Genomic DNA, 27,510 nt, shown 5'->3' with positions numbered 1-27,510 from the left:
TCCTTTGAATCACATTTTAATCTTATAAACCATTTTAACCTACCTATGCAGTATATAACACACACTTCAAAAGAAATACTGTAATTAGCATCTTAGAAAAATAAGTATATAAAAACGTGAAAACTTAATTTGCCATTCCTGGAATAAGACCGAGAAAGTTAATCCCAATAGTCACACGTACGTTACACCCAGCACGGAGCGCGCTACCCTCCCGCCGCCTACCTCGGCACAGCCCCCATTAACGGCCGCTAACGGTCGCCGAACCCGCCCCCGCGGGGGGCCCGCAGGGCGCCCCACGTCACAGCACGACTGGCACCCACCTGCCCCGCGCTCGGAACCGGCAATGGCAGCGCCCCGTGCGCGGGATTAACTCGTCCGGAAGGAAACAACTCCCCTCCTTACACACGCCTCGGACACCGCTCAGCGCCTGGCGCGCGGCAGGGGCAGCAGTCCTGAGGCCTTCGCGCTCCGGCTTGCCTGTTTCCGCCCGGGCACTAGTGGCACTGGCACCGGCAGGAAGCGGAGCCCGACGCTGTCGCCATGGCGACCGGCGGCGTTTCGGCGCGGCCGCAGCGGTGGCGGCGACGCTCCGGGGTGCCGGTACGTGGAGAAACGGGGTGTTGTGGCGGGAAGGGGGTGAAGAGGAAGCGGCGGAGATGCCAGGCCAGTCTGGGCTGAATCCCCTGCAGGTTTGGGTGCTCTAATCCCGTTGGTAACGCAGTGTAAACACAGAAAAAAAACCATGAGCACTTCTATCTAGTAATAAACTTCTCTGTAACGTTATGGTCGATACAAAATTAATTATATAAATGTTATTGAAATAACTCTGAAGTCAGAACAATTTCAGAGGTCAATCTTTTTTTCCCTACACTTGCTTAGCAGCAAAATAGGTTGTTTAATATTATACTTAAAGGCTTGTGAACTGCAAAAATGCATGAGCTACAAAAAAGGAGCCACTATAGGTTTATCTTACCTGATATTATGCTCTTAGTGACTCAGTTTCTTATTTAATGAATTATCTTTCCTTTCAGGGAGAAATCACAGTCTTACGTTTTCAGGCATTTGGGGGATTAGGTTTAGTTGATCGTAGCCTGTCTGCATAATAAATTTTGAAGCTGTTGACTGGACTGATTCCAAACCAAACGTATGAAACATTATCTCCAGATTCGTTAAAATCAAATAGTTCTGATGAGAGGGGGATCCATGATAAATCAGACATGGCTTTTAGCAGCTCCTAGTTGCTACTAGAGCAGGTAGTTCAAAGTAGCCATAGGAATTTCTGCTTTTCCCCCTTCTGTAACCAAAACAAAAGCAGGCAAGTTCCATGGGAAGCGTTGGGAACTTGCATTGTAAGTCAGTCTGTGTGAGAAAAACGAGGCAACTTGCGGTGTACTTAGGACTGAGGTCATGGAGAGGATCTGGGGCTGTTGTAATGGGAAGGTATGAGAGAGAAGACCCAAGTCTATATAAACCCATATTTTGTCATTTCCTTGTATATCTTCACGTATATCTCAGAATTTATTTAAGTATATGCAGGTGCTGTTAAGTTCACTTCAGCTGAACACCTAAATGTTTTAAAGTCATCTTCCCATAGTAAATGTAAGATAATTTATACATAGACTGTTTTTTTTTTTTGTTGTTGTTTGGTTTTGTCTTTTGAGGAAAATTTATCATTTTATTATATGCTTTATTAAAAGGTTTTATTGTATTGTGCTATGTTGTGATAAGAGTATAAGGAAAGAATTTTCTGACTCATACGTGGCAATCCCCTGGGCTACTGTGTTGTATATTAATACAATAAAAGATAAGGTGACTTTTATTTTATTCTTTTAAGAAACTTTATTTTAAAAATTAAGAATCTTTATTTTTCAAAGTGTATTCACAGTATTAATTTAGAGTAGTAAATTTTTTTATGCCTTTTCTGTTTGTATTAGTTTTATATTGCTATAGAAATATACAAAAGATTGATGCAAGTAAGCATATATTTATGCAAATCAGAAGGCAAGTCTCTGTAAGATTATTTACCATTTAGAACATTCAAAATATAGGAAGAATATAAGAAATAAGGAATTTTGAGATTAATATCTTTGTATAATTGAAAAGTTATTCAATAGAACTAATTCCCATCTGGACAACTATGTCCCTATCTGAACAGCATTAAGCATGCATTTCAGTATTTTGGTTTCTTAATAGGAAACACTATTCCTGTTTTAGTCTCTTAGCTTAACTTTTTATCTATATTATTCCTGTTTTTTTAATGTGGTATTAGAGTCTTCTCTGCTTTTGTATTTTATGATTGAGAAGAAATGAGAGCCATAAAGCCAGAAGAAAGCACCAGATTACTTAGTCTGAACTTTTATATATTTTGGAACACCGTATCAGCATTAGAAAATGAGAAATTCCTCACTTCCGAGACAGTCTATTTCAATAGCTAATTATCCTAACGTTAAAAATTGTGCCTAATTCTAGATTTGATTTTGTCTGGCTTCTGTATTCAGCTGTCAATTCTTACTACATCCTTTGCCTTAAATTATAGGGCCTTTTAGCATTAATAAATACCAACACAAACAGCCACTGAATATTTATTTCTGTTAAATTTAAGAGACTGAATACTTGTAATTTTTTAACAGAAAGACATTTTCTCTTAAATCATTTCTGTGTTTTTCCTTCTCTATCTTTCTGGCTTAATTTTTAAAGTGGCAATTAATGGGAACTATATAGAATATTTCATTATAGCCTCTTGGCAATACTCCTCCTGGACTACTGCGTTAATTTTGATGGTTCAGCTGAGAACACTGAGGAGGATTATTTTCAAATGAATTGTTCTGTCAGAGCTGACTCAAGGAATGGTGTAAGAGAGAATTATTTTCTTGGGAACACTTCTTTCACTACCAAAGATAAAATAATTTGTTCAACTCGGAACAATCCTATTTTTTTTTTTTTAAAGTATGTTAGATATCTGAGTGTTAAGCTCCTCCGGAATTTGTTTAAATGGGTCACATTTGTCAAGTAAAAAAGAAAAAAAAAGTTTTGTCTCCCAGGAGATATGTGAGATAGACTAAATGTCATAATGATGTGAACAAATGAGATGTAACATGCACCGAAAATATATGTTTTCCATTAAATTTCCACAAAATGATGGAAAATGTCTTGGGAATTATTTTAGCAATTTACAATATTGTTTAAAAAGGTACATCTGGGCACATTGAGTACAGTCTTTTGTTGTTCATTAGCAATGTATTTAATGAGCTGGGTTTTTTTTTTTAAGTGATAGATAGTTAAGGTAACAGACAAGTGACAGATTGTTTGTCTTGAACGATTTCCCTACTTCAGGCCCATTACAAAGCAATTAGAAATCTGACAGCATTTTTACTCTGCATTACTAATCATCTAAAGTGATGAGAAATGAGAGGTGAATATTAATTATATATTTTCATATAATTATCATAAATTATTACCTTGTCTAGTGTGCTGCAGGTGTAGGAAAGTCAAGAGATGGAAATGCCATCAAATATGATAATTTGAAAGATTTCATGAGTTTGAAGTTTTTGTCTTTAAAGTGCAATGTCAATCAGTTTAAAGCAGGCCTGTATTAACCGGGGGAAAGCTAAAGCTATCACACCTTTCACACCTTTGCTTCCTTCTTAGCACTGCTCAGCAGTTACTCTTGGGTCACGGGACATATTCAGGTTACACCCTGGCATAACCTGTACTTTAGCTTGGAGCTGTATCCTGCCTGTTTTTTTTTTTTTTTTTCTGTTTTCTTATGAATACTTATTTAATGCTTGTGCATTAAAAAGCATTAAAAGCCAGGCACTTGGGATTCAATAACCAACTGTTCTCATCTTTTTTTTCACCTTCTTTATAAATACCCCTGGGCATTTCATATAAGTGGTACCTATGCTTCTTTGCATAGTTATTAGTACAGTACGGTTTGAAATTAAGGATCCAGCTTAACAGTAAACTAACATTGTGTGGTAATGCTCTGTTGATATGGTATATTCTAATCCACATTTTCATCATAAAGAGATTTTCTTTCAGAAGCTGTGTTAGAAAAGTCTTAATTCCCATACTGTTTTCCTGCAAATGGAAAAGGTAGCATGAATAGGATGGACAAATAACATTCAACACGACAGATCAACAACTTTGGTGCCGGTGATGCTTGTAAACATGATGGATAGACAGTATTTCATAGTGTATGCTAGCAGTAGCTTCTTGATAAATTTAAATATTACATGACGTATTTATTTTTGGTATTTAGATTATTCATTCTAATTGGCTTTTTCATGATACTGGCTGTATGTTCCTATGTATTTGTTGAAACAGGGTACTGGGGTAACTGTGTCTCTACTTATTTTCTTTAGAGGTAGAGTGTAGTTTATCATACCATTTTTTCCATTACATAGTTTGTTTTTAAGATGAAAGTTCCTTCTAAGTATGAAGGGAAGTTTTAAAAAGCATTTTAGCATTACAGTAAAGAATATCAGGCACTTCTATTATCTAAACTTATAACATTATCTATTTCTATATTATCTATTTCTATATTATATATAATCTTTAGTCCCAGTTTAAGCAAAATTTCTGTGTTCTTTCCAGTTTCAACTGAAGGTATTCTTTGAAGGTACAGCTATGCTGTCATTAAAAGCAATAAAATTCTTCTGACATTCCTTTTTCCCTATACCTCCAGCCACAAACTCCTCCTGCTTCTTTTGCACCAGCACTGCCATTCAGGTGACCACATAAAATAATTCATGGAGGTAAATAAACAAAAAATCTAATTCTACTAGGAAAAAAAATACACTTTTCCTGATTTAGCTCCCTGGAACAGATTTGTCATGCATCAGTGCCAGCGCTGAGAAGGCAGCAGAACTTGTCTAGGAGAGGGGGAAGAGATGGAAGAAGGAAGTCTGCCTCTTTTGACGTCAGCTAGCCATCAGATCATACTGCTTTATCATCAAGCTGAATACCAAGATAAGACAAAATAAAATTTGTAACATCACTTAATAAAACTGTCTGAGGATAACACATGGCCAAAATCATTTGAAGGTTGAAATACATAAGAGGGGAACATTACTCAGATTGCTTAAGTGCAGGAGTCTGGATTTCCCTTTGCTGAATTCACCTTCATGAGGTTCCTCTCTGCCCATTTCTCCAGGCTGTCAAGGTCTCTCTGAACGGCAGCACAACCATTTGGTGAATCAGGCAGTCCTCCCAGTTTTATACTGTCGGCAAACTTGCTGAGGGAGCATTTGGTCCTATCATCCAGATTATTAATGAAGATGATAAAGAGTATTGGGCCCTTGTGGGCACTACTAGGGATTGACCTCTTGCTGGACTTTATGCTGCTTGTCGCAACCCTCTGAGCCCTGCAGTTCAGCCACTCTTCAGACCACCTTCTATGCACTAAACGTGCCCATACTTCATCAGCTTGTCCATGAGGATGTTATGGGAGACAGTGTCAAAAGCTATACTGAAGAAGAGACACACAACATCCACTGATCTCCCCCCATGCACCAAACGAGGCATCTCATCTTGTCCTGTCTCATCCACCAAGCCATGTACCTCATCTCTACAGCCAGACTTTGTCATGAAAAACCTCAAATAAATGGTTGTATTTATGCTTATTGTGTGTACGAGCAAAAGTCTTTCAGCAGTGGATTGTCTGTTAAGCATTAGCAAACTGAACTTGCAGCATGGTTGGCTCTCCTGAAGGCATATAAAACTATTCACAACTGAATTATTGTTGCCTCTATGTAGAATTGAAGGGCAATAGTAATCTCACAGAGAGAATTATATGCACTGTTTATATAAAACTACATCAACAAGTAATAGAACTATCTACCTTCCTTAAATCTTGTCATGGTGATTTATAAGACATGATGGCACATCTACATTTTGTAAACTCTGAAAATACTAATTTAATATACTTTCAAAGATCCATTTAAGAAATGTACAACAAGGCCTTGATCCTGCAAGGAAGTATTTATGTTTCTATTCTCAGTGAAGTTAATGGGCACACTGTTATCACAGAATCACAGAATGCTTAAGGTTGGAAGGTTATGCTAAGGTTGGTTGGTTATGCTTTATAGTAAGCTGCTGTCTGTTTCAGCAAATGGCTCTTAAACTATAAAGGCCTGTTTCAGTTTTGCTTTATCATTACTGCCATTAGTTTTGTTTAGCACTATTGCTAAATTGCTCAAGGGATCAGTTCATAAATTTTTGTCTCAGATAAATTGTATAATTGACTATGTACATTGTACTTTGTTTCTTTTCATTGAAATAAAAACATAATATCCAAATATATTTTAATATGATTTTTAAACAAGCAGTTTAACAGTTTGTGCTTACTTTGTAAATTTTTGTCAGTAGAGCTTTTACAGTAACACTGTAAATGAAAGGTTTATTTGTTACTCATAAGGTGGCAAATCTCATGCATAAAAAAAATATAATTTTAGCGTTTTTCAACTGACCAATCTGTGTCAAGCAACTATAGGTAGAATATTAGATAACATATTATATGGGATATATGTCCAAAAACCAGCGATCTGTTTAGGTTAATGTAAAACTCTGACCTGGATTCAGGATTTTTTTTTATGAAAATTGATTATATTTCTTTTTACTTAATTAAAAGAAGCATATCTATTAAAAGGAAAAAAAAAGCTCATGAGTTCTCAATGACTTCCTTATAAAAGCAAATTTTGAAACACAATTCTTGTTCTCTTCCAAAGAGAAGAGACAGAGAGGGGCAGGAAAAAGAGGTGGTCTTATTTAAAATCTGTAATTCAGAGGCTTCTTATTTATTTTATGAATACATAATCATATTATTCTAAGTCCATAGAAAATATCTTTTCTCTCTATTGCAACCTTCAAATTTCCTGTTTAATTTGAAATTGTGGTCTTCTAAAAGGAGAAACAAACAAAATATACTTGCATCCAAATGAAACTTCCTATGTTCATGCAAGCTGTAGATAAGATTATGCTACAAGATTGATTCAATTTCCTAATCACCATTTAAATACCAGTCTTGCCTATTTGCAAAAAGCTTATGTTTTCATTTTAATTACAATCTTTGGTACTTTTAAACAGGAAATGGCAAACAACAGACATCTAATAAGTGCTTGGGAAATATGGCATGTGCGTAATCACAGAAATATGATGAGCTCTTAACTTTACAAATGTCTTCATGCCACATGGATGTGCAATCTATATTGGCAAAAAATTTAAGTAAAACCATTGCAACTTTTCACTCATGTCATTTGCCAAGATAAGATGTTAATTTGCTCCTTTGTGATAAGTTATCTACAAGTTGTGACAAGTTTAATTTGCTACTTTGAAGCAAGATAAAACTGAATAAATGTTTTACTACAATTACTCAGACTAACCTTGACAGAACTAAAATAGTTAAAAGAGTTTCTTGCTTTCTCAATGTAATATTCTCAATATTCTCAATTGAGAATATTCTCAATTTCAGTCAAACAGAGGGAAAAATATCTCAAAAGGCTAAAATTGTAATCATTTGAGCTTTTTGCGAATCCTTGACTTTGGATCCACGTGAAACTGATTCCATAGAATCTTCAAAATAATTTTGTCTGGTTACATTTCTTGTCATTAGATACCAGTTCTTCCTTTTCAGTCATATGGCAGGCTGGAATGCCAGGTCAGGGTGCTAATAATTGATTTCAGCCAGGAGGATACACCGTAATTTCATATCAGTGAAAAAATAAGGATTACAAATTACAAGGTACTGCATACATTATTCAGGAGAAGAAATCCCATTGTGTCTTGGAAGATGTTTGAGCCCAGTGAGGGTGGGGAACTAGGAGCTGAGTCTGTTAGCAAGGCTGCTGGGGCTGGGATCTTGCCAAGAAGGGCCCAGTCCTCCAGTCCCCAAATGAAATGAGTAGGGGGGCAGCCCACTTCAGTTGAGAGTCTGGATCATCAAACAGGTCTGTGGCGAAAATACAAGTCCAAGGTCAAGCCAAGGTTGTGCATGAGCACGTCAGGGTCAAGATCACTTGCAGAGAGGGTAACCTGAGTAATACAGAACCCTTGGACTGCTGGGGCAAGGCAGGAAGTCAATGCGTGGGTCAGGGTCCCAGCTCAGATCTGTGGGCCCATGGCCAGGTACTGGCACGGCTGTGACACAGGTGCAGCTGAAGCTCTGGCAAGGCCAAGTACTAGAGCTTCGGCTTCAAAGCAGCCCCCACAAGAAGCAGGAGTTGGCCGCAGCTGAGGTGTCCCCACAGAGCTGTCTGGCAGCTCCTCCATGGCCACCAGAGGGAAGGAGGGACAGTCCTCAGCTGCTCTATCTCTAAGTTGGGCTTGAGCCCAGCAGTCAAAACCCCCAGAGGAAGGATGTACTCAGGGTCCTTACAGCCATTTAAGATCCCAAGGTGCTCTTACCCTTGTTTTCTCTGTTCATGAACTAGAAAGAATAACAGGAGCAGATGATAGCCACTTTATCAGCAAGTGTAAGTGACACCTGAGCTTAGAAATTTTACATCTTTTTATTTACCTTATTGTGTGAGCTCATTGTTTTGAGAACAGCTTGCAAATATCAGTTAATCTTCACAATCCAAACGTGAGGCCAAGGAAAAGTACGTCCTCATTTTTCACACTGATTTTTTTCTTCCCTACCCTGGAAGCTTCATTCTGCAGAGTAGATTCTCTCTTCCAAGTCCTGAGACAAAATCTCATTTCTCTGTCACTTGGGGGAGACATAACAGATATATTGGGTGCTGTCTGGTTTATTGACTAAGTAAGATGAGACAGTAAAAGTTATCAGATTTTTGTGTTATGCCAAGATTATTGACAAAATGCTGCTTTCTGCATTAGGCACCATATGGCAAAGTGAGCAGTATCGTTTCTTTCCTTGTGGTTGGGGGGTACTGGCAAAAAGTCTTTCACAGCCAAAGGTCTATAAGATGCCTGGGTTTCAGTAGGGGAAGTGAGAGAAAAAGGGAAGCAATTTCTTTCTATTCATCAGTCCAGAGATCTAGGGAAAAAAAAATCATTCAAACCTTTGGCAAAACTCCTGACAATTTCAGTGGGCTGTGAGTTTCACACACAGCATGTAAGTATTATTTTATTCCTTAGGACACACTCATTTAGCACGGACTGCAGCTCTGTAATAAACCATAATCAGAAAGAGTATCAGAACAAAAGAAGATCTGGCATTCCTAGTAACTTAAACAACCATCACTTTTGCTTTGCAACTGTTATATGAGTCAAGGATAGCAAGATTTACTTGGCAGTAGTTAAACAGATGTGAGGTTTATGGCAGTATTTGTTGGAGAAGGTCCTTCCTAAAGTAATAGAGATGATGTATATAGAACTGTCATTTACTGGCTGAATTATTAGACAATTTCCTAAATCTTTTAAATGTATTAAAAGGGGTTGTGATTAAGCTATTTTTTATATCAGGTAAATTAGGAATACTGTAGGTTTCCTGTATAGTAAAATTAAAGTTAGAATTGTCAGAAATGTTGCAATGGTGTTGATGCAAGCATGTCCCAGAAAATGTTTCAGGACCATAAATCATGAAACACTGCCAGGAAATTGGTATTTGTGTACATAATTAATAAAATAATAAATTATAAATTGCTAAAATTTGCTAAAATGTTCTCACCTGTAAACATAAGACTTTATACCTATGTACTATATATTTCTAATCATATAAAAATGTATTTCAAGCTCAACCTTTATAAGATTATCTGGCACGTACATGCATGTTTTGCAACAGTAATATAAGTGCAAATAAATGCAAAAGACATACGGTTGTTGGAGAAAGATATTTTAACAATGCACATTGAAAACAAATAAATATAAGTTTTGCTTAACCCCTCCTTTATGCTTAAGATTTAGTATTGCCATTATGTCATTTTAAATGCTTTTTTATATGAATAAATGTAAAGATATATTTATATATAATAAATGTATATATTTATACAGCTGGTAAAATATCCAGATAGTGCTTGTTCTGAGAAATCCAAAAAGTACAATTGCAAAAATAAGAATAAGGTAAATTTGAATATGTAAATTTAGATATGAGAATGTTAAAATATATCACTTTTTTTTTTCAACAACTACTGAAAAAATCCAAGCAAGATAATACCTGCTTCACAAATATGCAGTTTCAGTACATAAATTAGGAGAAAATGGGTAACTACATATAATAGAGAGATGACCAAATAATGAAGAGCTAAAGGGTGGCCATTGTATCTGATGTACTTCGTTGTATTTTGTAAGTAATTAAAATACTTAAAATCCTTAAAAATACTTGGCTTCTGCATAAGAAGGTACTAAGCAATAGTCAGTACAAATCCGAGGCAACTCATTATCCTGCTGTTGAATTTACATCCAAAACTGTGTGCTAACTACAATTTGTGTTGTTGTTACGGAACCAAGGTCTGTTAAAGTAGCTGTTCACTTAGAGAAAAAAATATTAGCCTTAGGTAGAGTCACGTATCAGAAAAGTGAATGGGATACTTACTTCTGTTGTTTTCAACTTAAAGAGGAAGTATACTGAAATGTGTTCTAGCTAAATATTAATAAAGAGAAAATTTCAGCACAAAAACAGGATAAAATTATAAACTAATAGAGCCAAATAAATTCAACAGGCATTAGAGTAAAATTTATTTTTGTAAGAAGTGCAAATTGGTTTCTTAAGACTTTAGTGCTTATGTCATGAACAAACAACTGTAAATGGGAAAAGTTTTTAGTGTTCTTAAAGGATTTTTTTTTTTTAATTTTCTTATCCTGCTTTAATTTCTGGTTACCTTTCACCTTTGTATCTCTGTCTGGAGCTTTCTACTTGTGCCACAAATGTATCCACATGCGTATGTGCCACCTTGGACAGATTATGCAGATGCCTAAAAATACTAAATGGAAACATTGCTTTAACAAGGAGTACCAAGCCATTCTTCCTGACTACTAAATACCATTTCATAATAAACTTTTTATGAGTTTTTCACATGTGAGGACTTTTGTATTATGGTGTTGATTATGGTGTTGCATCGGCAATAGAGTTATATCTTAAGTTTGAGATTTCTTAAAGTGTAAAACAGCTCAGCAGTGTAAGTAAAACTGCTGTTGGTAATTCCATGGTAATCATTTTGAAATAATCTCAGTTAAAGATTTGGAGTGTATGCAACAGTCCCCTAAGGTTTACAAACACTGTATGCATACGCACAAAAAGCTGGAGAAAGACTGGGCCACAACAGTAATAATATTCTTTTAAGTATTCTGTTTGCCTTATGTAACTTAGTGATAGGAGATAGGGACTATGTATTGTTGAAAAGTAATAGCCCTTTGCTACACCAGACCACTTATATATTAGTTTTGTTGCTATATGTGAACACCACCAGTTAATGCTAACAGTAATGTCAGTATTTCATCAAAACAGTTGATGGTAATAGGTAGAAATAAAGAAAAGTTTCAGCTGCAGAATCGATAATGAAATCTAATGTCATTAGATTGTATTGCATAAATAAATTTGTTTCTGGCTTTGTAGTAATTGTTTGTCCCTGAAATGGCTAACAGGAGCCTTGTAGAAAAAAGCCCGCTTCCAAAAAAATCCCTTTCACTAGTCAATATCCAAAACAGCATTTATGTGGTTGGAGTCATAATACTAAAGAGTATTCCTTCGAGTGAAATCCAATAGTTAGGGTTCCTGTATATATAGTATTATAGTGTAAGGTTTTCTATAACAAACACACTGCAAGCAATGTACACAGAGTCTGTAGTTCACATTCACTGTGACATCATTTATGCAATTTGCAATTAGTATTGCAATATTATGACACCTAAGAGTTACACAGATATGGAGAAAGAATGAAGAGTTGAGCACATACAGTTTCTTTCTTGCTTTCTTCTGTTTGAGCTTTGAATTTGCTGTTGGCAAAGTTTTAATAGTGGTGATTAAGATCCTCCAAAAGATTAGATAAAATTGGATTATATGATCTCCGTATGAGTCAATATTTCATCCACACTTTTGGCCTGTGGTACAAGATAGTTTTGTCCCAGTAATATTACCCTCAAACTGAAAGCTGAAGGCTTTCTTTCTCATTATTGTTAATGTTTCTGTGCAAATGAGGCTTTCTTTCTTTTATTTTTATGAGAATTTATGTTCATTTTGTATGCAGGAAGATGTAATATAGCTGAAATATAGCTATGTGTAATATAGCTGAAATAGCAACCATAGTTCACGATAATCCCGACCTACAGCATTTTCTGCTATTCCAGATCTGGTCTTACCTTATGCAAAGATTGAGTTAAATTCTGAAATAATGTTATTGTTTGTGGAAATAAGAAACAGGATGAAACTATTAGCAGTTTCGTAAGGTGTTTTCCAACTTCAACTAAGTTGTTGCATGCTTTTCATGCAACAGGATTGTATTCATGCATACAGGATTGTATTCTCCTAACTTCTCACAGTCAATCATTACTTATTTGAACTAACTGAAAGACTAGAGCAAAAAGATGTATTTCTACTTCAGAAAATGCCTCTCTCCATATGTGAGAATAGCTGTTAAAAGTACTGAAGGAAAGCAAGGGTCTAGACAACTTCTATTTATCCACAACATTGTTTGCATCAGCAGTGATATGAAGAAGGTCAAGACTTCAGGATTGTTCTACACATCAAACAAAATCAGTTCAGAGCTGTGATGGAGTATCAGACTTAGACAGCTACAAATCAAACACTACAGAAAATTTCTGCCTTATGTCACCATCCAAGAGAAATAGACCCAAAAGTACTCCCACAGGTCAACTAAGGTAATCAAAGCTCATCTCTGTTGCTTTTAATCATGACTGCTGCTGCTCAGTCCCCTGTAATGATGATTCAGCTGATATTCTGAAACAGACCTTGCTAATTTTGCTTTAGATTTTTTTAACTAATCAATTCATCTGTGTTTTTTTTTCTTTTTTTTTTAACTATATTGACTTTATCAAACATTTCTGAAAACAATTGGAATGATTAAAAAAAAAAAAAGGTAGGCATCCCAGTTTGGCTTAGGAATTTTTAATATGCCTAATAGTAGATCAGGTAAGATCAGATTGTCTTTCTGTAAGAAAGCAAGTAATTCTCTGCAATTAAACCAAGAATGAATTGATTCTGTCTGACTGGAAAAAAAAGGCAGGAGAACACTTGGATTTTGCAATGTACCATAAAGGTGAGTGAAGTAATGACATGGTAGTCCAAAGTGTATTAAAGAATGTTTAATTTAGATCTCCTCATCAAAAGCTTTCAGTTGGCAGTGTTTTCCATTTTGGGTAAAGAAATTGGTGTTAATTCAGACAAATGTAGATGATTATAGGTACAATGTTGTCCCCATGTTTGTGTAGACATGACCTCAAGCCATCAGGATCTAAACGGCTCCAAATTTATTTTTTTCTAAATGTTTCTTGAAAGTCCTACTCCAAAATTATTATAGTATTTTTAATTGCTAAATGTGTATGATAAAATGTGTACTCTAACATATTTGTCCCCCAGTATATGAAAGTTCTGAATAACAAAACCAAAAAGAAATTTTATAGTACCTTATAAAAGCCACATTCTGCGTTTCTTATTTCTATGGTTGCATTCTCAACATAGCTACCTTGAGATTAGGATTTTTATATAGCCATTTTGTCATTCAAGAGATATGAAAGTTTTAAAATATCTATCATGTAAGTTTAACTACATGCCAATATTTTTAAAGTATCAGTTCAGTGCTTGTTAAAGCAAATGGAATTTTTTTCAAGGATTTTCATGTGAGAGAAATTAAAATCTTAGACCTGAAGCAACTTCTGAGTTCTGCTTGGAAACCTTTTGTCACAGAGTAGGATTGAGACTGTATGTTTGAACTGTTCTAGCAGAAACATGACATTTTCTTATAAATATACATATATATATTTGCTAGGCATAACCTTAGAGTGGTTTATTGAATATTTATTTAATTTTATTCTGCCAGTTGTATTGAATATGTTTTGGAATCTGAGAAATGGAAACAATTAACAGTAAGCCCTACTACTCTGCAGTCACTGTAGAGGCATAATTCCTGTCAATCTGATGGAAATTTTGCCTCAGTAATGACAATATCAGCTCTTACTTTTTTCAGCTGGAAATTAATTAACTAATTTTAATTAGTTCATTGTGCTGATTCTGTGAGATACATTTTAAAATTAGGTGATTTATTTTCTTGTGAACTTAAGATATTTCATAAAAAGAATCCATATTGGAGTTATACAACTACTTTCCAAGTATTCTATAAAGTTTCAAGTAAACTCAATTTGGGACAGATGAAATCCATTTCACTTAAAACAGTCCAATTTCTCCATATTTTCTATATTTTAATGTTGTCCCTAGGAATTAAATTCTTAAACTATATAAAAGTATAATATACATAAGGATTCTCTTTTTAAATGATTATTATAAAATTCTAAAAGAAGAAAAAAAAGAGGACTAAGTATATTAGATTTGATTAAGTATTCTAAACTGTATTTTTTTCCCCTCAACAGAATGCTTTCTACCATGCCCAGAAGGCATCTGCAAAGTTATGCGAAGTTATTAAAAGGCAGCCAAATGTAATCAAAATCATTGCTTACAAGACTCGCCCAAGAAACATCTTTGCTAAAGTTTCTGTGTTCTCAGTTAAGCCAGTAGCCCCTAATGGAAGTTTTCTTGCACGCATAAAGTTGATTCAAATCTAATATAATTTTTCTTTGGCTATGAAATATGCTTACATAAAACTCTTCTTTGTATACTATTCCTAAAAAGTGCAAATTGTTAACAGCTCTTCTAAAAACTATGTAAAATAAGAGTTAATGAAGTTCCTAATGTTCAGTATTATTTGGCACTAAAATACAAGAACAAAATCCTTTTAAAACAGTTCTTCTAATGCTATATGCTATTTACTCTGTTTTCCTCATCTTCTTATCCTATGACTTCTGATAAAAATCACAAAAATGCTAAATGACAGTGATGTAACTGTGGTTTTGTATATTAGTTTAGAGTGGATTTCTGCTTTCTGATTTTGATTTTCCTGACTAAATGTTGATCATAAAATAAATATATTGTAATCAGTATTCCTTACCTCTTGCATTCATTTAGCTGCTGGAGGAGTGCACGGAAAAGCTGAATTTGAACATGGCTGCACGATGAGTGTTCTTGGCAGGCGGCACCGAAGCACTAGAACCCAAAGACATACCCCATGATGTCGACGTTTGTATTTCAACTGGAGAGAGCTTTTCAGAGCCATTCAAAAAAAAAAAAAAGGTAAAAACAAAACAAAACAGAAACAAAATAGAGAACCCCCAGCAAATGGCTTAAGGGGTGCAATTAAAAATCATTTTCATCCTGTCTTTTTGCATGGTTTAACAAAACTAATGTTTACTCATTTACAGCTCAGTAAGAGGATAATGTGCTTAATGAAAGAAAAATCTACTGACAGCCACGTTTATTGCCCTTCATTAGCATTGGTACTTAATTTAATATAGATCTGAATAGACATTAGGGAGCCTGCAGGAGGTTAAATGGTGAAAATGTAAAGAGATTATTGAATTTACTGTTCGGTTTCAGTGACATCTAAAGGACATAACTAATTAGGCTTCCACTAGCAAAAATAATTCAGAATATAGGAGAAAATTCATTAATGTAATTGTTTGCTGTTTGTAGAAACATTTATAATTTTTTGCAAGTTTTACATAGCAATAGGGATTATTTACTTGAATATGCTTTATTATTTTAGATTCTTCAGTATTGTTAACAATAATTACTATAAACTTTTTTTTTCTTTCCATTTCATTCCTTTACCAATTTAGTAATTCTGTTGTTTTTCCACAAAGGCAGAAAACCACTTCTTAATAGTTCACATTTTAAATGTGAATGTAAACGTTTATCCTCAGTCTTATTTTAAGATGATGAAGTGCATCCTGAGCTTTCTGCAGGAAAGCTGTGAAAACATTTTATAAATTAAACAGTATTCAAAATCAAACTCAAGATACCAATCACGTATTTTATTAAGCCATTAATTCAACTGGCGTTTGTGAGAAAGAACCTTTATTTATATTTTTAAATGCATTATAAAAAGCAATATGGTTACTGGGATGCTATACGTTTAGGTAGAATCAATCTCCAATTTTAGTATATTACAATGAGAAACGCAAATAGGATAAAATTTTTATCCTTATATGGAATATTCTAATTTATATAATCTTGGAACAGAAAAATATATAATAAGATTTTTATTAAAAAAGCTAAGAATGACAAAGAGAAATGAGAAATCATTCAACTAGTGTGCTTATTTTATATTTCTTTGCACTTACATAGTTTTTTGAAGAAACAAGCATTTGAATTTTAATACACAATATCTGAATTGCATTTTTTATCCTGAAAAGCAGTCTACACATATTTTAGTGTTAAATCTTTCATTTTGAATTTCAGACTATTCAGACAATGAATTCTATTCTTTTTATGAATTGATATTACCTAATATAAATGTCATTTCAAGAAGTTATCTACTCAGTCCTTTGGCAATTTGCCTAAGAAAACAAATGTTTTAGAGCTATATGTCTATACATAGAAGACTAATATTTAGTAGATTGTAAAATTGGAGTATATTTGCATATTCATTGCAGTATTCATGAGGTTTTTTTTGTCACTTAAGATATATCATACATTTTCTTCATGCTACCATAAAACATTATTAATTATGGTAGTAAGCATGTGTCTTAGATTATCATTTTAATGTGCAGGTTTTGATAGCATGAAAGTTATTATGAATATGACACCATTCCATTGATTGGAATGCCTGAACAAATGGCCTGTGCATCAACAGAAGGTATGGATCCTTGTATCTATTCTCGCGTAAGTGTAGGATACACTGCTTTAAAATAGTATGGAATTTGATTGTCTCATGGAATGAAATGAGTTCAATAAAGTATAATTGTAGTTTCATACTGCAGAAAATATTGAAACTACAAATTATTACTGCTATAACTTGTTAGAAATTTTTCACTGATAATTTTATCATAATTTTTCCATGCATGTGACTGAGTGTTATAGTAGATTTTCAAAATCATTAAGCCAGTTGTTTTTTCTTTCTCTCTCTTTCCTCTTTTAAGCCAAGTTTAAAACAAAAACTCCGTGCTTTGTCTGCATATCTTTGGCTGTGTTTCACTGAGACATGCACTGCTGTTCTTTTAGCACCAAAATGTTGGCACACATTACTGGAAATTTCACACCATCTCTTGCTGGATCAGCAAGCTTAACCTACCAAAATCTGGTGTTGTTGAATGGTTTTTGACTGATAATCAATCTTTTTGCTGCTCGACAGTTGTTGCTGGGACACAGACTAGAGCAGGTGGCAGATGTGCCTTGTCTTTTGAGAAAAGAAAGAGTAGGTGAACTTGGGCACAGAGTAACATATTGTGTGTCCATTAAAAGGGTAAGTATAACAGGAAAAAGTCACTGCTATGATAAGAAAAGCCACCAATATCAGAAAACAGGCATTTTTACAGTGTGCATAACAAGATTTTTAACACTGTAAAATAACAGTTAACTGTAAAATAACAGTAAAATAACAGTAAAATTTAATGTGCTCAAAAATCAGAACCAATGTTTAAAATAACCTTTATATTATTATCTATAAGATATTCTATAGTATTTTTTGCTTATATTTTTAATATTTATGTAGTGTGTGTGAAATGCACTTACATTTTTTGAATAGTTGTTATATTACCCGAATGATAGATTTAGAGAAGTATAGTGACAGACAGTACAGGTTTTATATTTTCTTTCGGTAGCCCAAAACTGGGAAAAGAACATAGAGAAGTATGACTTCTTAATACATACATACTTTTTGAGGATTTAAATTCCTGATGCAGAGGTGACAAGGTCAAACATCAGTAACAAATTCTTCTTGCATGGGAATGGATGATCAGTGATATTCTCTAACCCTGCAAATATGTACAAATGGTTGCATGAAAACCGTTGAGGCTTTTCACACATATACAGATAAATTTTTGCAAGATCAGCATCTTTGTCAATATCGGTATTAATAACGCTGCATCAAGTGTAAATGCTGTCTTAAGTGTATGGTCTAGATAACGATTTGCTTCATGTGATATGGATACCTATGTAAAGTGTGACTGAAGAAAAATTCAGCCAAATTAGCTGCCGATTTCTTCAACTAAGGTCTTTCTACAGTTACATCTGCAACCTTGCCCAATAAAGTAATCGATAGGCTGTCCCTTTTTGATGAGAAGACTGCATTTATCAGTCATACTACTGTGCAAAACGTGGCCTTTTCTAACCGCTACCGTCCAGTAATGTTCAGCATCTGTATTAGCAAGCTACCTGCTTGTGATTCAGAGATACTAAGCTAGAGACCAAGATGTTTGATCTGATGGAGCAACTGCAGACTGAAACTGCAATCCAAAAAAAAATCATGTAGGTCTAATTCACTATGCTACTACGACTAACTTCAGCGATTCCTGCAGAAGCCTTCACAGAAGTGATCTTAAGCATTTGTCTAAATAGATGACTAAGCTGCCTAGCTCTTCACAGACTATAATGGAAGCTGTCTAGTTCACACCTAGATCATTTTCATGGAGACATTTAGTTTCGCTGTGCAAGTCTTAAACTGAATCACTTTCTAAAGGCTTTCTTTTCTTTTCTCTTTTCTTTTCTTTTCTTTAGCACGTTTTAGTAATTGTGAACTCGAACTCCTATTGTCTAGAAGCAACAGATACAAGAAAAAATAGTATATGAATGCTCTCATTTCTATCACTTTGCCTAAATAGCTTGGTCTTTTTAAAATTACTATTATTGTTTTTAACTCAGACACTGTGAAAAATGTGCCCCTAAGGAAAAAAAAAAAAAAAAGTGATAAGTGTTCTTAATGTTGCTTTTTAGGTCTATATTTAAATTAAGAGAAATTTTCTGTTTAATACCACCTAGGTATCATTTGATCTCCAAAATGAAATAATTTGGTATGACAGGCCCCAATTCGTAAGAATACGTGTGAGCACATTTAAAATAGGCCACCTTTTCTAGTAGGGTATAGGTGTCACAGAAATTATGATTCTCACCATTCTAGTTATTGACTGCATTAGAAACACTTCAGTTCCAAGCATCAGCCTAAATAACAATATTATGTTTTTTCCCTGATCAACGCAGAAAAACTAAAGTCTATCATATTAAAAAAAAAAAACAACAGAAATCCTCTAGAGAAGTGGAGGTTAATGCTATTTCTTTCTCTTTTGCCTATAATTATTGTACAATATTTTATTGGAATACATACTGTGAAAGTTATCAAAAACATATATGCTGTTATGGAGTGTTGTGGGTCATTTTGCCAGGGCTTTGTTCTACTCTTACAGCACTTGCTCCCATTAGGGAGCTGCCACTAGCCAGCTGCTTGGAACTGGCTAAAACCAGCAAGAACCAGCTGAGAACAGCTTTTCTCTGGGCAGCTGCCTTCCATAAAAGGAAAGGTTTCTGAGTGTGAGCTCTGATTGGCTAGAAGCTTCTGGAACAGGCCAGGAAGTGCATAAAAGGCCTCCTGAGGCAGCACAACTTTAAAATGTTGTGTGGTGTTGAGGTGGGTGTGCTGGGTGTGGGCTAGTGCTAGGATCATGAAAGATACTCCACTGCCTTAATCTGAATGTAATAGGAATCTTCTCTGAGAAAGTCTGCTAGGGTTCACCAGTCTGGCCAAGGAAGGGTGTGCCATAACAGAAATTTATGTGAGGAATTGCTGAATATGGTTCTTACTTTTCTCACACATTGAGTTCAAAATATAGGTTGAAGATCTAAAAAAAAAGACGGTATGTATTTGTTGTATTTGTTCTAGATACACTAGAAATTGTACTGCTAAAACTCTCTACTCATTGTCCCTCAGTGGCAGTAAAGGTTAGTTTGAAAGATTTCTGGCCTTTGAATATTATTAGAAGAGTTATACTGTAAGAGTGTTTTAGCCCTTTATTGTTTGGACCCCATTTTTAGTGACTGAAGTATTTTGATTTCTGAGGTATTTTAGAAGTCAAGGTTATTTGCATTTTCTTACTAGCTAGTCAGTGGGCTTGAACCCATGAGTTTATGCAGGAACGTAGTGGTATGATCACATCTTTAATGTTCTGTCTTTTTGTCCTTTAGACTAATTCACTGGTAAAGAACTATTTCCTTCAGCAGCAAAAGGTAAATACAGCGTTACCTCAGAAAGTTTCAGAGCAAACTTTATTTATTTATTTGTCCCCACAAACAATTATATGGAGTCTTAATGATGATTCAATAGCCACAGAAAACATATAGTCAAGCTTTTTTTTTTTCCCCTGAAGTGTTAAGTTCTGTTACATTTTTATTAAATAAGTAGCTGTATCCTAAATATGAGAAATTTTGCATGATAAATATTAAGTTGATAATGTTATTGATTTGAAAATAATATTTTTGTCATGATACATTGACCAGATAGTTTTATCAGAGAACTCAGGAGTTTTGATAGACTGAGACACAATTACTTAAAGAAGTTGTAAACAAGCAGACAAAAGTGGTAATATATATGTAGTTCATAATCAGGGTAGAAAAGTCACCAGAAAGAATATTTTTTTCAGAGCAGTTTATTTGGATTTTTTTTTCTCTTTACAATTCACAAAGCTCTAATTAAAAATCTATATAAGCATATGATTAATTATGCAAATTAGTTATGTAAATGAAACTTAGATAATGAGTAGATTCCAATGATAATATGCTGCTAAACAGAACCAACAAAGACGACGAAAGCCTTCATGTAGAACCTTTTGGTTTGTTCATTTTTTTTAAAGGGGAGTTGAGTTGATGATAGAGTAGTATCCACTATGTTCAATATAAAAGTGGCCTAGATATCTCTTTACAGTGTCTGGAAAAACTATGTTTTTTCTAGGACAGCTAAGAGTAAAATGTAAGTTTTTTATCTTTGGGGGATGATGGCAGGAGGCAGATTCTAATGCTTTATCCAGAGTCCAGTTGAATTTAAGGGGAGTGTTTTATCTATCTTCAGACTTCCTGCATTAGGTCCTTAGGTTATAAGCGAGGAGGGTTTTGTATATTCTGTATGTTATGATAGCAGAAGCAGTGGGAACGTAGATCATGCCAAATGAGTTAGCACTTCTGTAATTCAACAAAGTACTATTTTCTAGGCTAAAAAATAGCTTTGCAAATATGGCTTAGATGACTTGAATAAAAACAACGTGAAAGCAGTTGCATACAGACAAAACAGCATGAACTAAATGTGAAAAGTATAGCTTTGTTTAAATTAATCAGTATTTGAGGAATCTAACATGCTCTCTACCCTATCCAGGAGTGTTATTCCTGAGTAAACTTCAAGACCTTTTCATTTCTCCTAAGACCCGGGAATTGTAAAATGTTTTGGCCTATGACTTTGACCCAGAATTAACTAAAGATCTTGGCCTGTTTTTCAGAAATAAGATTTTTTTTTTCAAAAGATTAAAAAACATGAAGTACTGTGCCACAACTAACCTCCTGATTGCAATAAAAATTTGTTCTAAATTATTTGTCATCAAGTCTCAACCCTAATAGCAAAACCACACAAACTAAAATTGGTTGTTGGCTCTGCTTGGCTGGTTCTCGCCAGGGCTTACTTAACTCTTTATGGTGCTCACTTGTTCTCTCTCATTTGCTCTATCACTCGCTCCATTTCTCATTCTCTCTTGCTTTCAGATGTGCTTTTGCTGTGCTATGTGCCAAATGAAAGAGAATTGTCAGCATGGTGAACTATAAGCCTATCAGAATTTTGGGTTGGGGTACAGAGAGATAAAACTTTGCGGGTGGAATCCGTGCATTTTTTCATAATACATTGCTGCTACAGTCTTCTAAAGGCTAATCCTCTTTCTTCTGTTTGTCAGGTATGCCTGTTCAGTACCTCAAATAAATACAGATTTACTTGAGTGGAAATAAGCGATGTATTGACATGAAATGAGGTTAATAAATGTTAATTAATTTTCTAAACTGTATTGACACGTTAACTTTTGAATTTTTTGAAATTACATATGTTGCTTCTGAACTGCTCAAGTATAATAACGGGAACTTTGGCTTAGCTTTTAGTATTAATTTTCCATTTTAATATTAGACGATTAGCAATTCTAATTTTTAGTGATGCATTGAATGTTATTTTTCTCAAAATTAACAAATTAATAATTTTGAGAAAAATAGTATGGTTTTTGTAAGTTCTAGATTTCAGACTGCTATCAAGAGAAAGTGTGTGATGAACCTAAATTATATATATGTATTTTTTTGAAATGTACTTAGAAGTATTTTTACACCTGCAAATTGTCTTCAGTTTAAATGGGTGTTATGGCTATGACCTACTTTAATGGAAAAGGGTTCATAAAGAAGTTCAGAGCAAGAGAATGAAACACTTTGGCAGAGAAGATGAGATGTTTGTAATTTTAATCAAATTTAAAATGAAGACATATTTCAAGTATGTCAGACTAGTGTTAGTGAGTTTAAAATCTAATGACAACTGCTGTCATTATTAGTTAAATATAGCCATTGTGCCTGTGGCAATAAATGAGTACACTTCAGAACATGCAGAAACAAAGAACAAGAAATTTAAAGGGAGTGACTGTAAACTTAGTTCAACACAGGAATGTGACTTGAGCATAATGCGTTTACCCCAGGTACAGAGGCATCTGTACAAATTGAATGCAACATTATATCTTGTTACTACAAGAGACTTTAGATTGTAGAAAACTCAAGGTCTTCATGTGTATTTTTGCGTATTCATATTCTGTAAATAATTATTATGTATTATTATATATTACTATTATTATTTTATATTTATAACATATATTATAATTATATATTATAAATATATAAAATATATTTCAGTTTTGTATTTATTGCATTAGCATATAATTGCATTAATACATGAAATATATTTCAGATTGATTTCTACATTCTGCACAGTACCTTTAAAATATTTCACTCAATATTTCACAATATTAAAAAGTATCAACTTAAAATAATGTCATTTTTGATAGATGAATATAATGCAGATAATAAATTCTAGGTGTACGTGATTATTAAGTAACAATGCTTCAGACATTGTTGGTGTTTATTTCTGTAAACTTGAGGAAAAGGTAAAGATGGTGAATGGGTACATACACAAATCAGTTTCATTAAAGAGAAATATTTGTGTACTATAATATCATTTACAAGCGTTATTTTTTACCATTTAAAAATGTCAAAAGCTTTGTGAATGTAGTTATACAGTAAACATATAAGGCAATTAGAAATTAAAAGGATAAGAATTGGGAGTTGAAGAAAGCTGTAGTAAGAGTAGTACGTTTTGATACGAGTTCAGTGTACTGAGAAATGTGTGTAATGCATAAAATTGGGCCTAGACTGAGTGTTATGATCAATACTTGGATAGGAAATGTGAATGGAAAATTCAAGTGCTGTATGACTCAATGAGTATTCTGTAAAAGACTTTTCATTTATAATGAATCAGTATACTGTTTTCTTGCCATTAAGAAGCCTTTTGCTGGAGGAAGGGATTCATTTTGCATAAGAATTTGAACTGTAACTTGGTTGTCTTGATATGATTAAACATTCATAGCCACTTATCAGTAACTGTGTTACTGTCTTTTAGGGAGGGGTTAGATAATATGTTCTGCTTATTCAGTTTTTACTATAATTGCAATTTGGCAAATCAGTAATTCAGTACACAAATACACATTGTGTACTGAATTACTGGCTAGTTTGCTGAGCTTAAATCACTTCAAGAGCTAACATAGAATAATTTTTTAAAATGATGGTATACTTTGACATAATTTCTTTTTTTTTTTTTTTTTTAAAAAAGGTGTACCAATGTATGTTGAGTATATTCCTCCAAGGCTGAAGCACGTTCTGCAGATTCTTTGAAAATATACCAATTTCAAAAAATATGTGAATGACAATTAATCTGTGTTTTTACATATTCATGTTGCTTAACTGAGCTCTCGATCTGTTTTCTAATCATAGGTGAACAATTTTTCAACCAATATTCACATTAGACTTACTGCCCCCACTTCTTGTTTACAACAAGACCTTTTGGTAATCAGAAATGAATTCATAGTGAAGTGCCAAGAAGGTAAAATTCAAGATGTGCTGATCATACAAATTTTCAGATGCATCTTTGTGAGACCTCAGTCTAATACCACTTAGTCCCCACATCAGCAGGTTCCAAGAAGTAGCAGGCTATCTTTTATGCTGAATGGATAGTATGTCCTCCCTAGCCAACCCAAACTAGCTATTTGCAACAAATAGTTGTTATTAACAAAAAAGATGTTATGCATCATTAAAATGTCTACCTAAATTGTTATTTTTGTGAAGATAAAACAAGTAATCTTTCTATATGGATAACTGATTGATGCTTGAGTATGCTTTTTCAGAGAAAAGTTTATTTCAAGTTGTTCTTTGTGATCCTGTCCAACTATTTGGATATTCCTACTCTAAAGCAAAACATTTCTATATAAATAATAAAGCAATTGTGGTGAACAGTTTCCAAATTTTTAATAATCAGAACTGTAAAACATGCATAATGTTAAAGCAATTCAGTGAAGCCTACCTGCATTTTGCAATGCAGTATTGTTACTTTTAGCTATGGGAAGTAAGAATTGATGTTTTTGGTACTTCTCTATTCTACTTGGTAGTTTAGTTTCATGTCTGCTAGGTAAAAGGCTGACTGGATCCTAAGAGTCTACTCAGTGTAGTTAGTATTAGCAAAGCCTTCTGATACTGAAGCCTGGTCTGTGGCAACGGGAATGTTTAGAGTTTTAGCAATGAATATCTAACAATTTCACATCATGTTGACATGCCAGTTTTCACAGTAACCACAGAATACCTTCCTGGCAACTGTAAGTGTATGTGTGTGCTGTTTCAAAAGTAAAGATAGGAGAAATTTGGTAAATTCTACTAGAAAAAGAAGGGCTTTAGGGAGTGGAGCAGGAAAATGAGGCTACATCCACATTAGCAGCTCGTGCGGTACAGTATAAACAGATCTATGGAATAATCAGTGCAATGGACCTTATGTCTTAACTACACACCTTTTAAGAGGATTGGTTCTGTGCTATCTAGTCTGTGCAGCAGGCTTAATGAAGTGCTGTAGGTATTCCTCTGGACTACCTGGACTTTCTTTGCACGAAACTAAATGAACAATGTGCGTGATCAGAAACTGCCAAACAAGCCAAAATGCGTTGTCAGATGCTCACTTAAAAATGTCAGTCTTCGAACTAGAATAGCTTTGAACTAGAATAGTTCATTGTTTGAACTAGAATACCAATCTAGGTGCATTCTTATGGAGGAAGACAGGAGCTTTCCAGTATTGTAAAAACTCTAAAGTGAAATTTGCTAAGAGCTAACCTTGCTTTCAAAATGACCCCTATTAGATTAACAGATAAAATTTTCTTTTTGTGTCTCTGAAAATGAGTGCATCTATAGTGAATTAAAGGTAGCTAGTTTAAACCATTAAAGATCTGATCCTTTGGGTTCAGAAAGGAGTTGGAGGTTCCATAGGTAGACAGTCACTCAGGGTATTTTAACTGGAAAATTAAATCTCAGCTAAATGAGTTGTTTTCGCATTAATTGCCAATATCATTGTCAATGGGAAGATGAAGTTTATCCTGAAACTTCTGCAGGTTGTCATAAAAAGCCTAGCCATTTACATTGTTGTGGTTTTGAGGGAGGTGTATGCATTAGAATAATGAACTGCTGCTTTATATTTCATAATAAAATAGCCTCATGGCAGTAAAGATTTGTGAATTGAACCTCTTTTTCAAAAGAACTGTCATTCATCTAACATGTAAGACAATTGTAATAATAGCACTGTAAGACTTCAATTTTCATTGCCATGTATGTATGGACAAATTCCATTAGTGTTAGTGGCAGTTAAAATATTTCTAATCAGGTTAATCATCTAATGTGATTTTAGTGGTGTTGGATTATTACTAAATAAATTTAGAGAGTTTCAGTCCCAGGTTTATATATACATATTGAGTTCAGGCTGAGTAGTTACTATTATAAAGAATTTATTGACACAGTTTTGGTCTTCGGTTTGATGGCTTCTGAATATATTTCCCCATGCAATGTACTGCAATCTTTTTTGAGATTTAATTGCAAATATGTTTCATGTAGAAGCACTACATCATTTAGAGGTCATTTTTCTAGGGTTTAAAAAAAAGCAATAGTTTTAAGTGAAATGAAAATGTAATTTTCATGATGTAATGTCAGAATGCAACTCAAATACTGTTCAAAAAGATCAAGTTTAATTTTTCTGAAGCAGAAGAAATGAGAAGCATTTCATTTTTGTAGGTGAGAAATGTTCCTCTCTGCTCATTGATAGAGGCATGCTAAGGTGAATTTTAATTATGACTAAATTGTGGTATTACTCTTTCATACCCTGAACATCTGTTCCCTTCAGGAATGATGATTTATGCAGGCTATCACTGCAGACAGCTTGCTACAGCTTATGTCACGGTTAGTAGGAAGCTGGTGGTAGCATTTCAGAAAATACCAGCATCTAAGTGGAGACAAGCCAGTGTGTATTATTAAGGTAATAGGGAAAGGGGAGCATGATGTGTCTGTTTTAATTTTGAAGCCAAATATTGGTTTTAATTTTTACTTTTTTTTCTTTCTGACCATCTGTCATTAATGAAGAAAGTAACTTGGGCAGTGAATGGCCTGGTTCTTAGTAATGATGTCAAGCGAAGAAAATACTAATATCCAACTGCATAAAGAAAAATATAGAGAAGACCTCGATTTTAGTGTTTAAGAACTGCACAGGGTAGGATGGCTTGACATGGTTGCATCACAGAATCAAATTGAAAAGGTAACATATACCCAAACATATACCAAAATACCTTTTTTGCTACTGTTTTATTGTTTTTGTATAACTACAGATTATCTTTAAAAGCAGCAAACCAGTGCTTAAATTACAGAGCTCTGGGTTTCAACAGAACTAGGGTCGAAAGCATTCAGTTCAGACTGGATAAGGAGAATTTTAACCCAAGGCTCAATTTTCCCCTGGTAAACCATCCTCTTAATCTAATGTTTTTTGCCCAGTACCCATCTTACCTCTGATAATGACAGTTTCTTCTACTAGTTTCGTCTGTGCTATCCAGCAGTACAGATTATTACCAAGGCACAGTACATGTAAAATTATCTGAGATATGCCTTCTATTTTATTTTATTTGAAAATAAGTTAGATTTTGATTGCTTAAGACATTTAATTTTTAAATAGCTAAGATATTTGTCTTAGATATGATACTATAACCATATAACAGCATATTTCTAAAGTTAGGATGTATGCAGTGATTTTTCTCCTACAAAAAGGTATTTAAATATTTACTTGGCAATTCAGTAGATTTTAGAATAGTTACTGTGCTCTCTTCATAAGTAGTTGCATAAATGTGTTGGAGTGTATATATTTGTCCCAAAGAAATATGGCATATATACATCGTATCTTCTAATCTCTATCATTATCCTATGAACTA

General features: G+C 34.2%; 1 protein-coding gene across 1 annotated transcript; it reads left to right on the top strand.

Annotated features, from left to right (window-relative positions):
- Nucleotides 1-540: 540 nt before the first annotated feature.
- DCDC1 (doublecortin domain containing 1) lies at nt 541-26,805 on the top strand. Its single transcript, XM_010226644.2, is given in 6 exon segments — nt 541-600; nt 12,626-12,793; nt 14,500-14,640; nt 15,092-15,248; nt 26,649-26,729; nt 26,732-26,805. Coding segments are annotated over 6 exon segments (681 nt in total).
- Nucleotides 26,806-27,510: the final 705 nt, after the last annotated feature.

The sequence above is a fragment of the Tinamus guttatus genome, unplaced genomic scaffold (genome assembly GCF_059628265.1).
Source record: "Tinamus guttatus ecotype Peru unplaced genomic scaffold, ASM5962826v1 Tinamus_guttatus_pri_ptg000240l, whole genome shotgun sequence".
Lineage (NCBI taxonomy): Eukaryota > Metazoa > Chordata > Aves > Tinamiformes > Tinamidae > Tinamus > Tinamus guttatus.
Note: the sequence above shows the minus strand (reverse complement) of the source record. Positions and strands in the feature narration are given on the sequence as shown.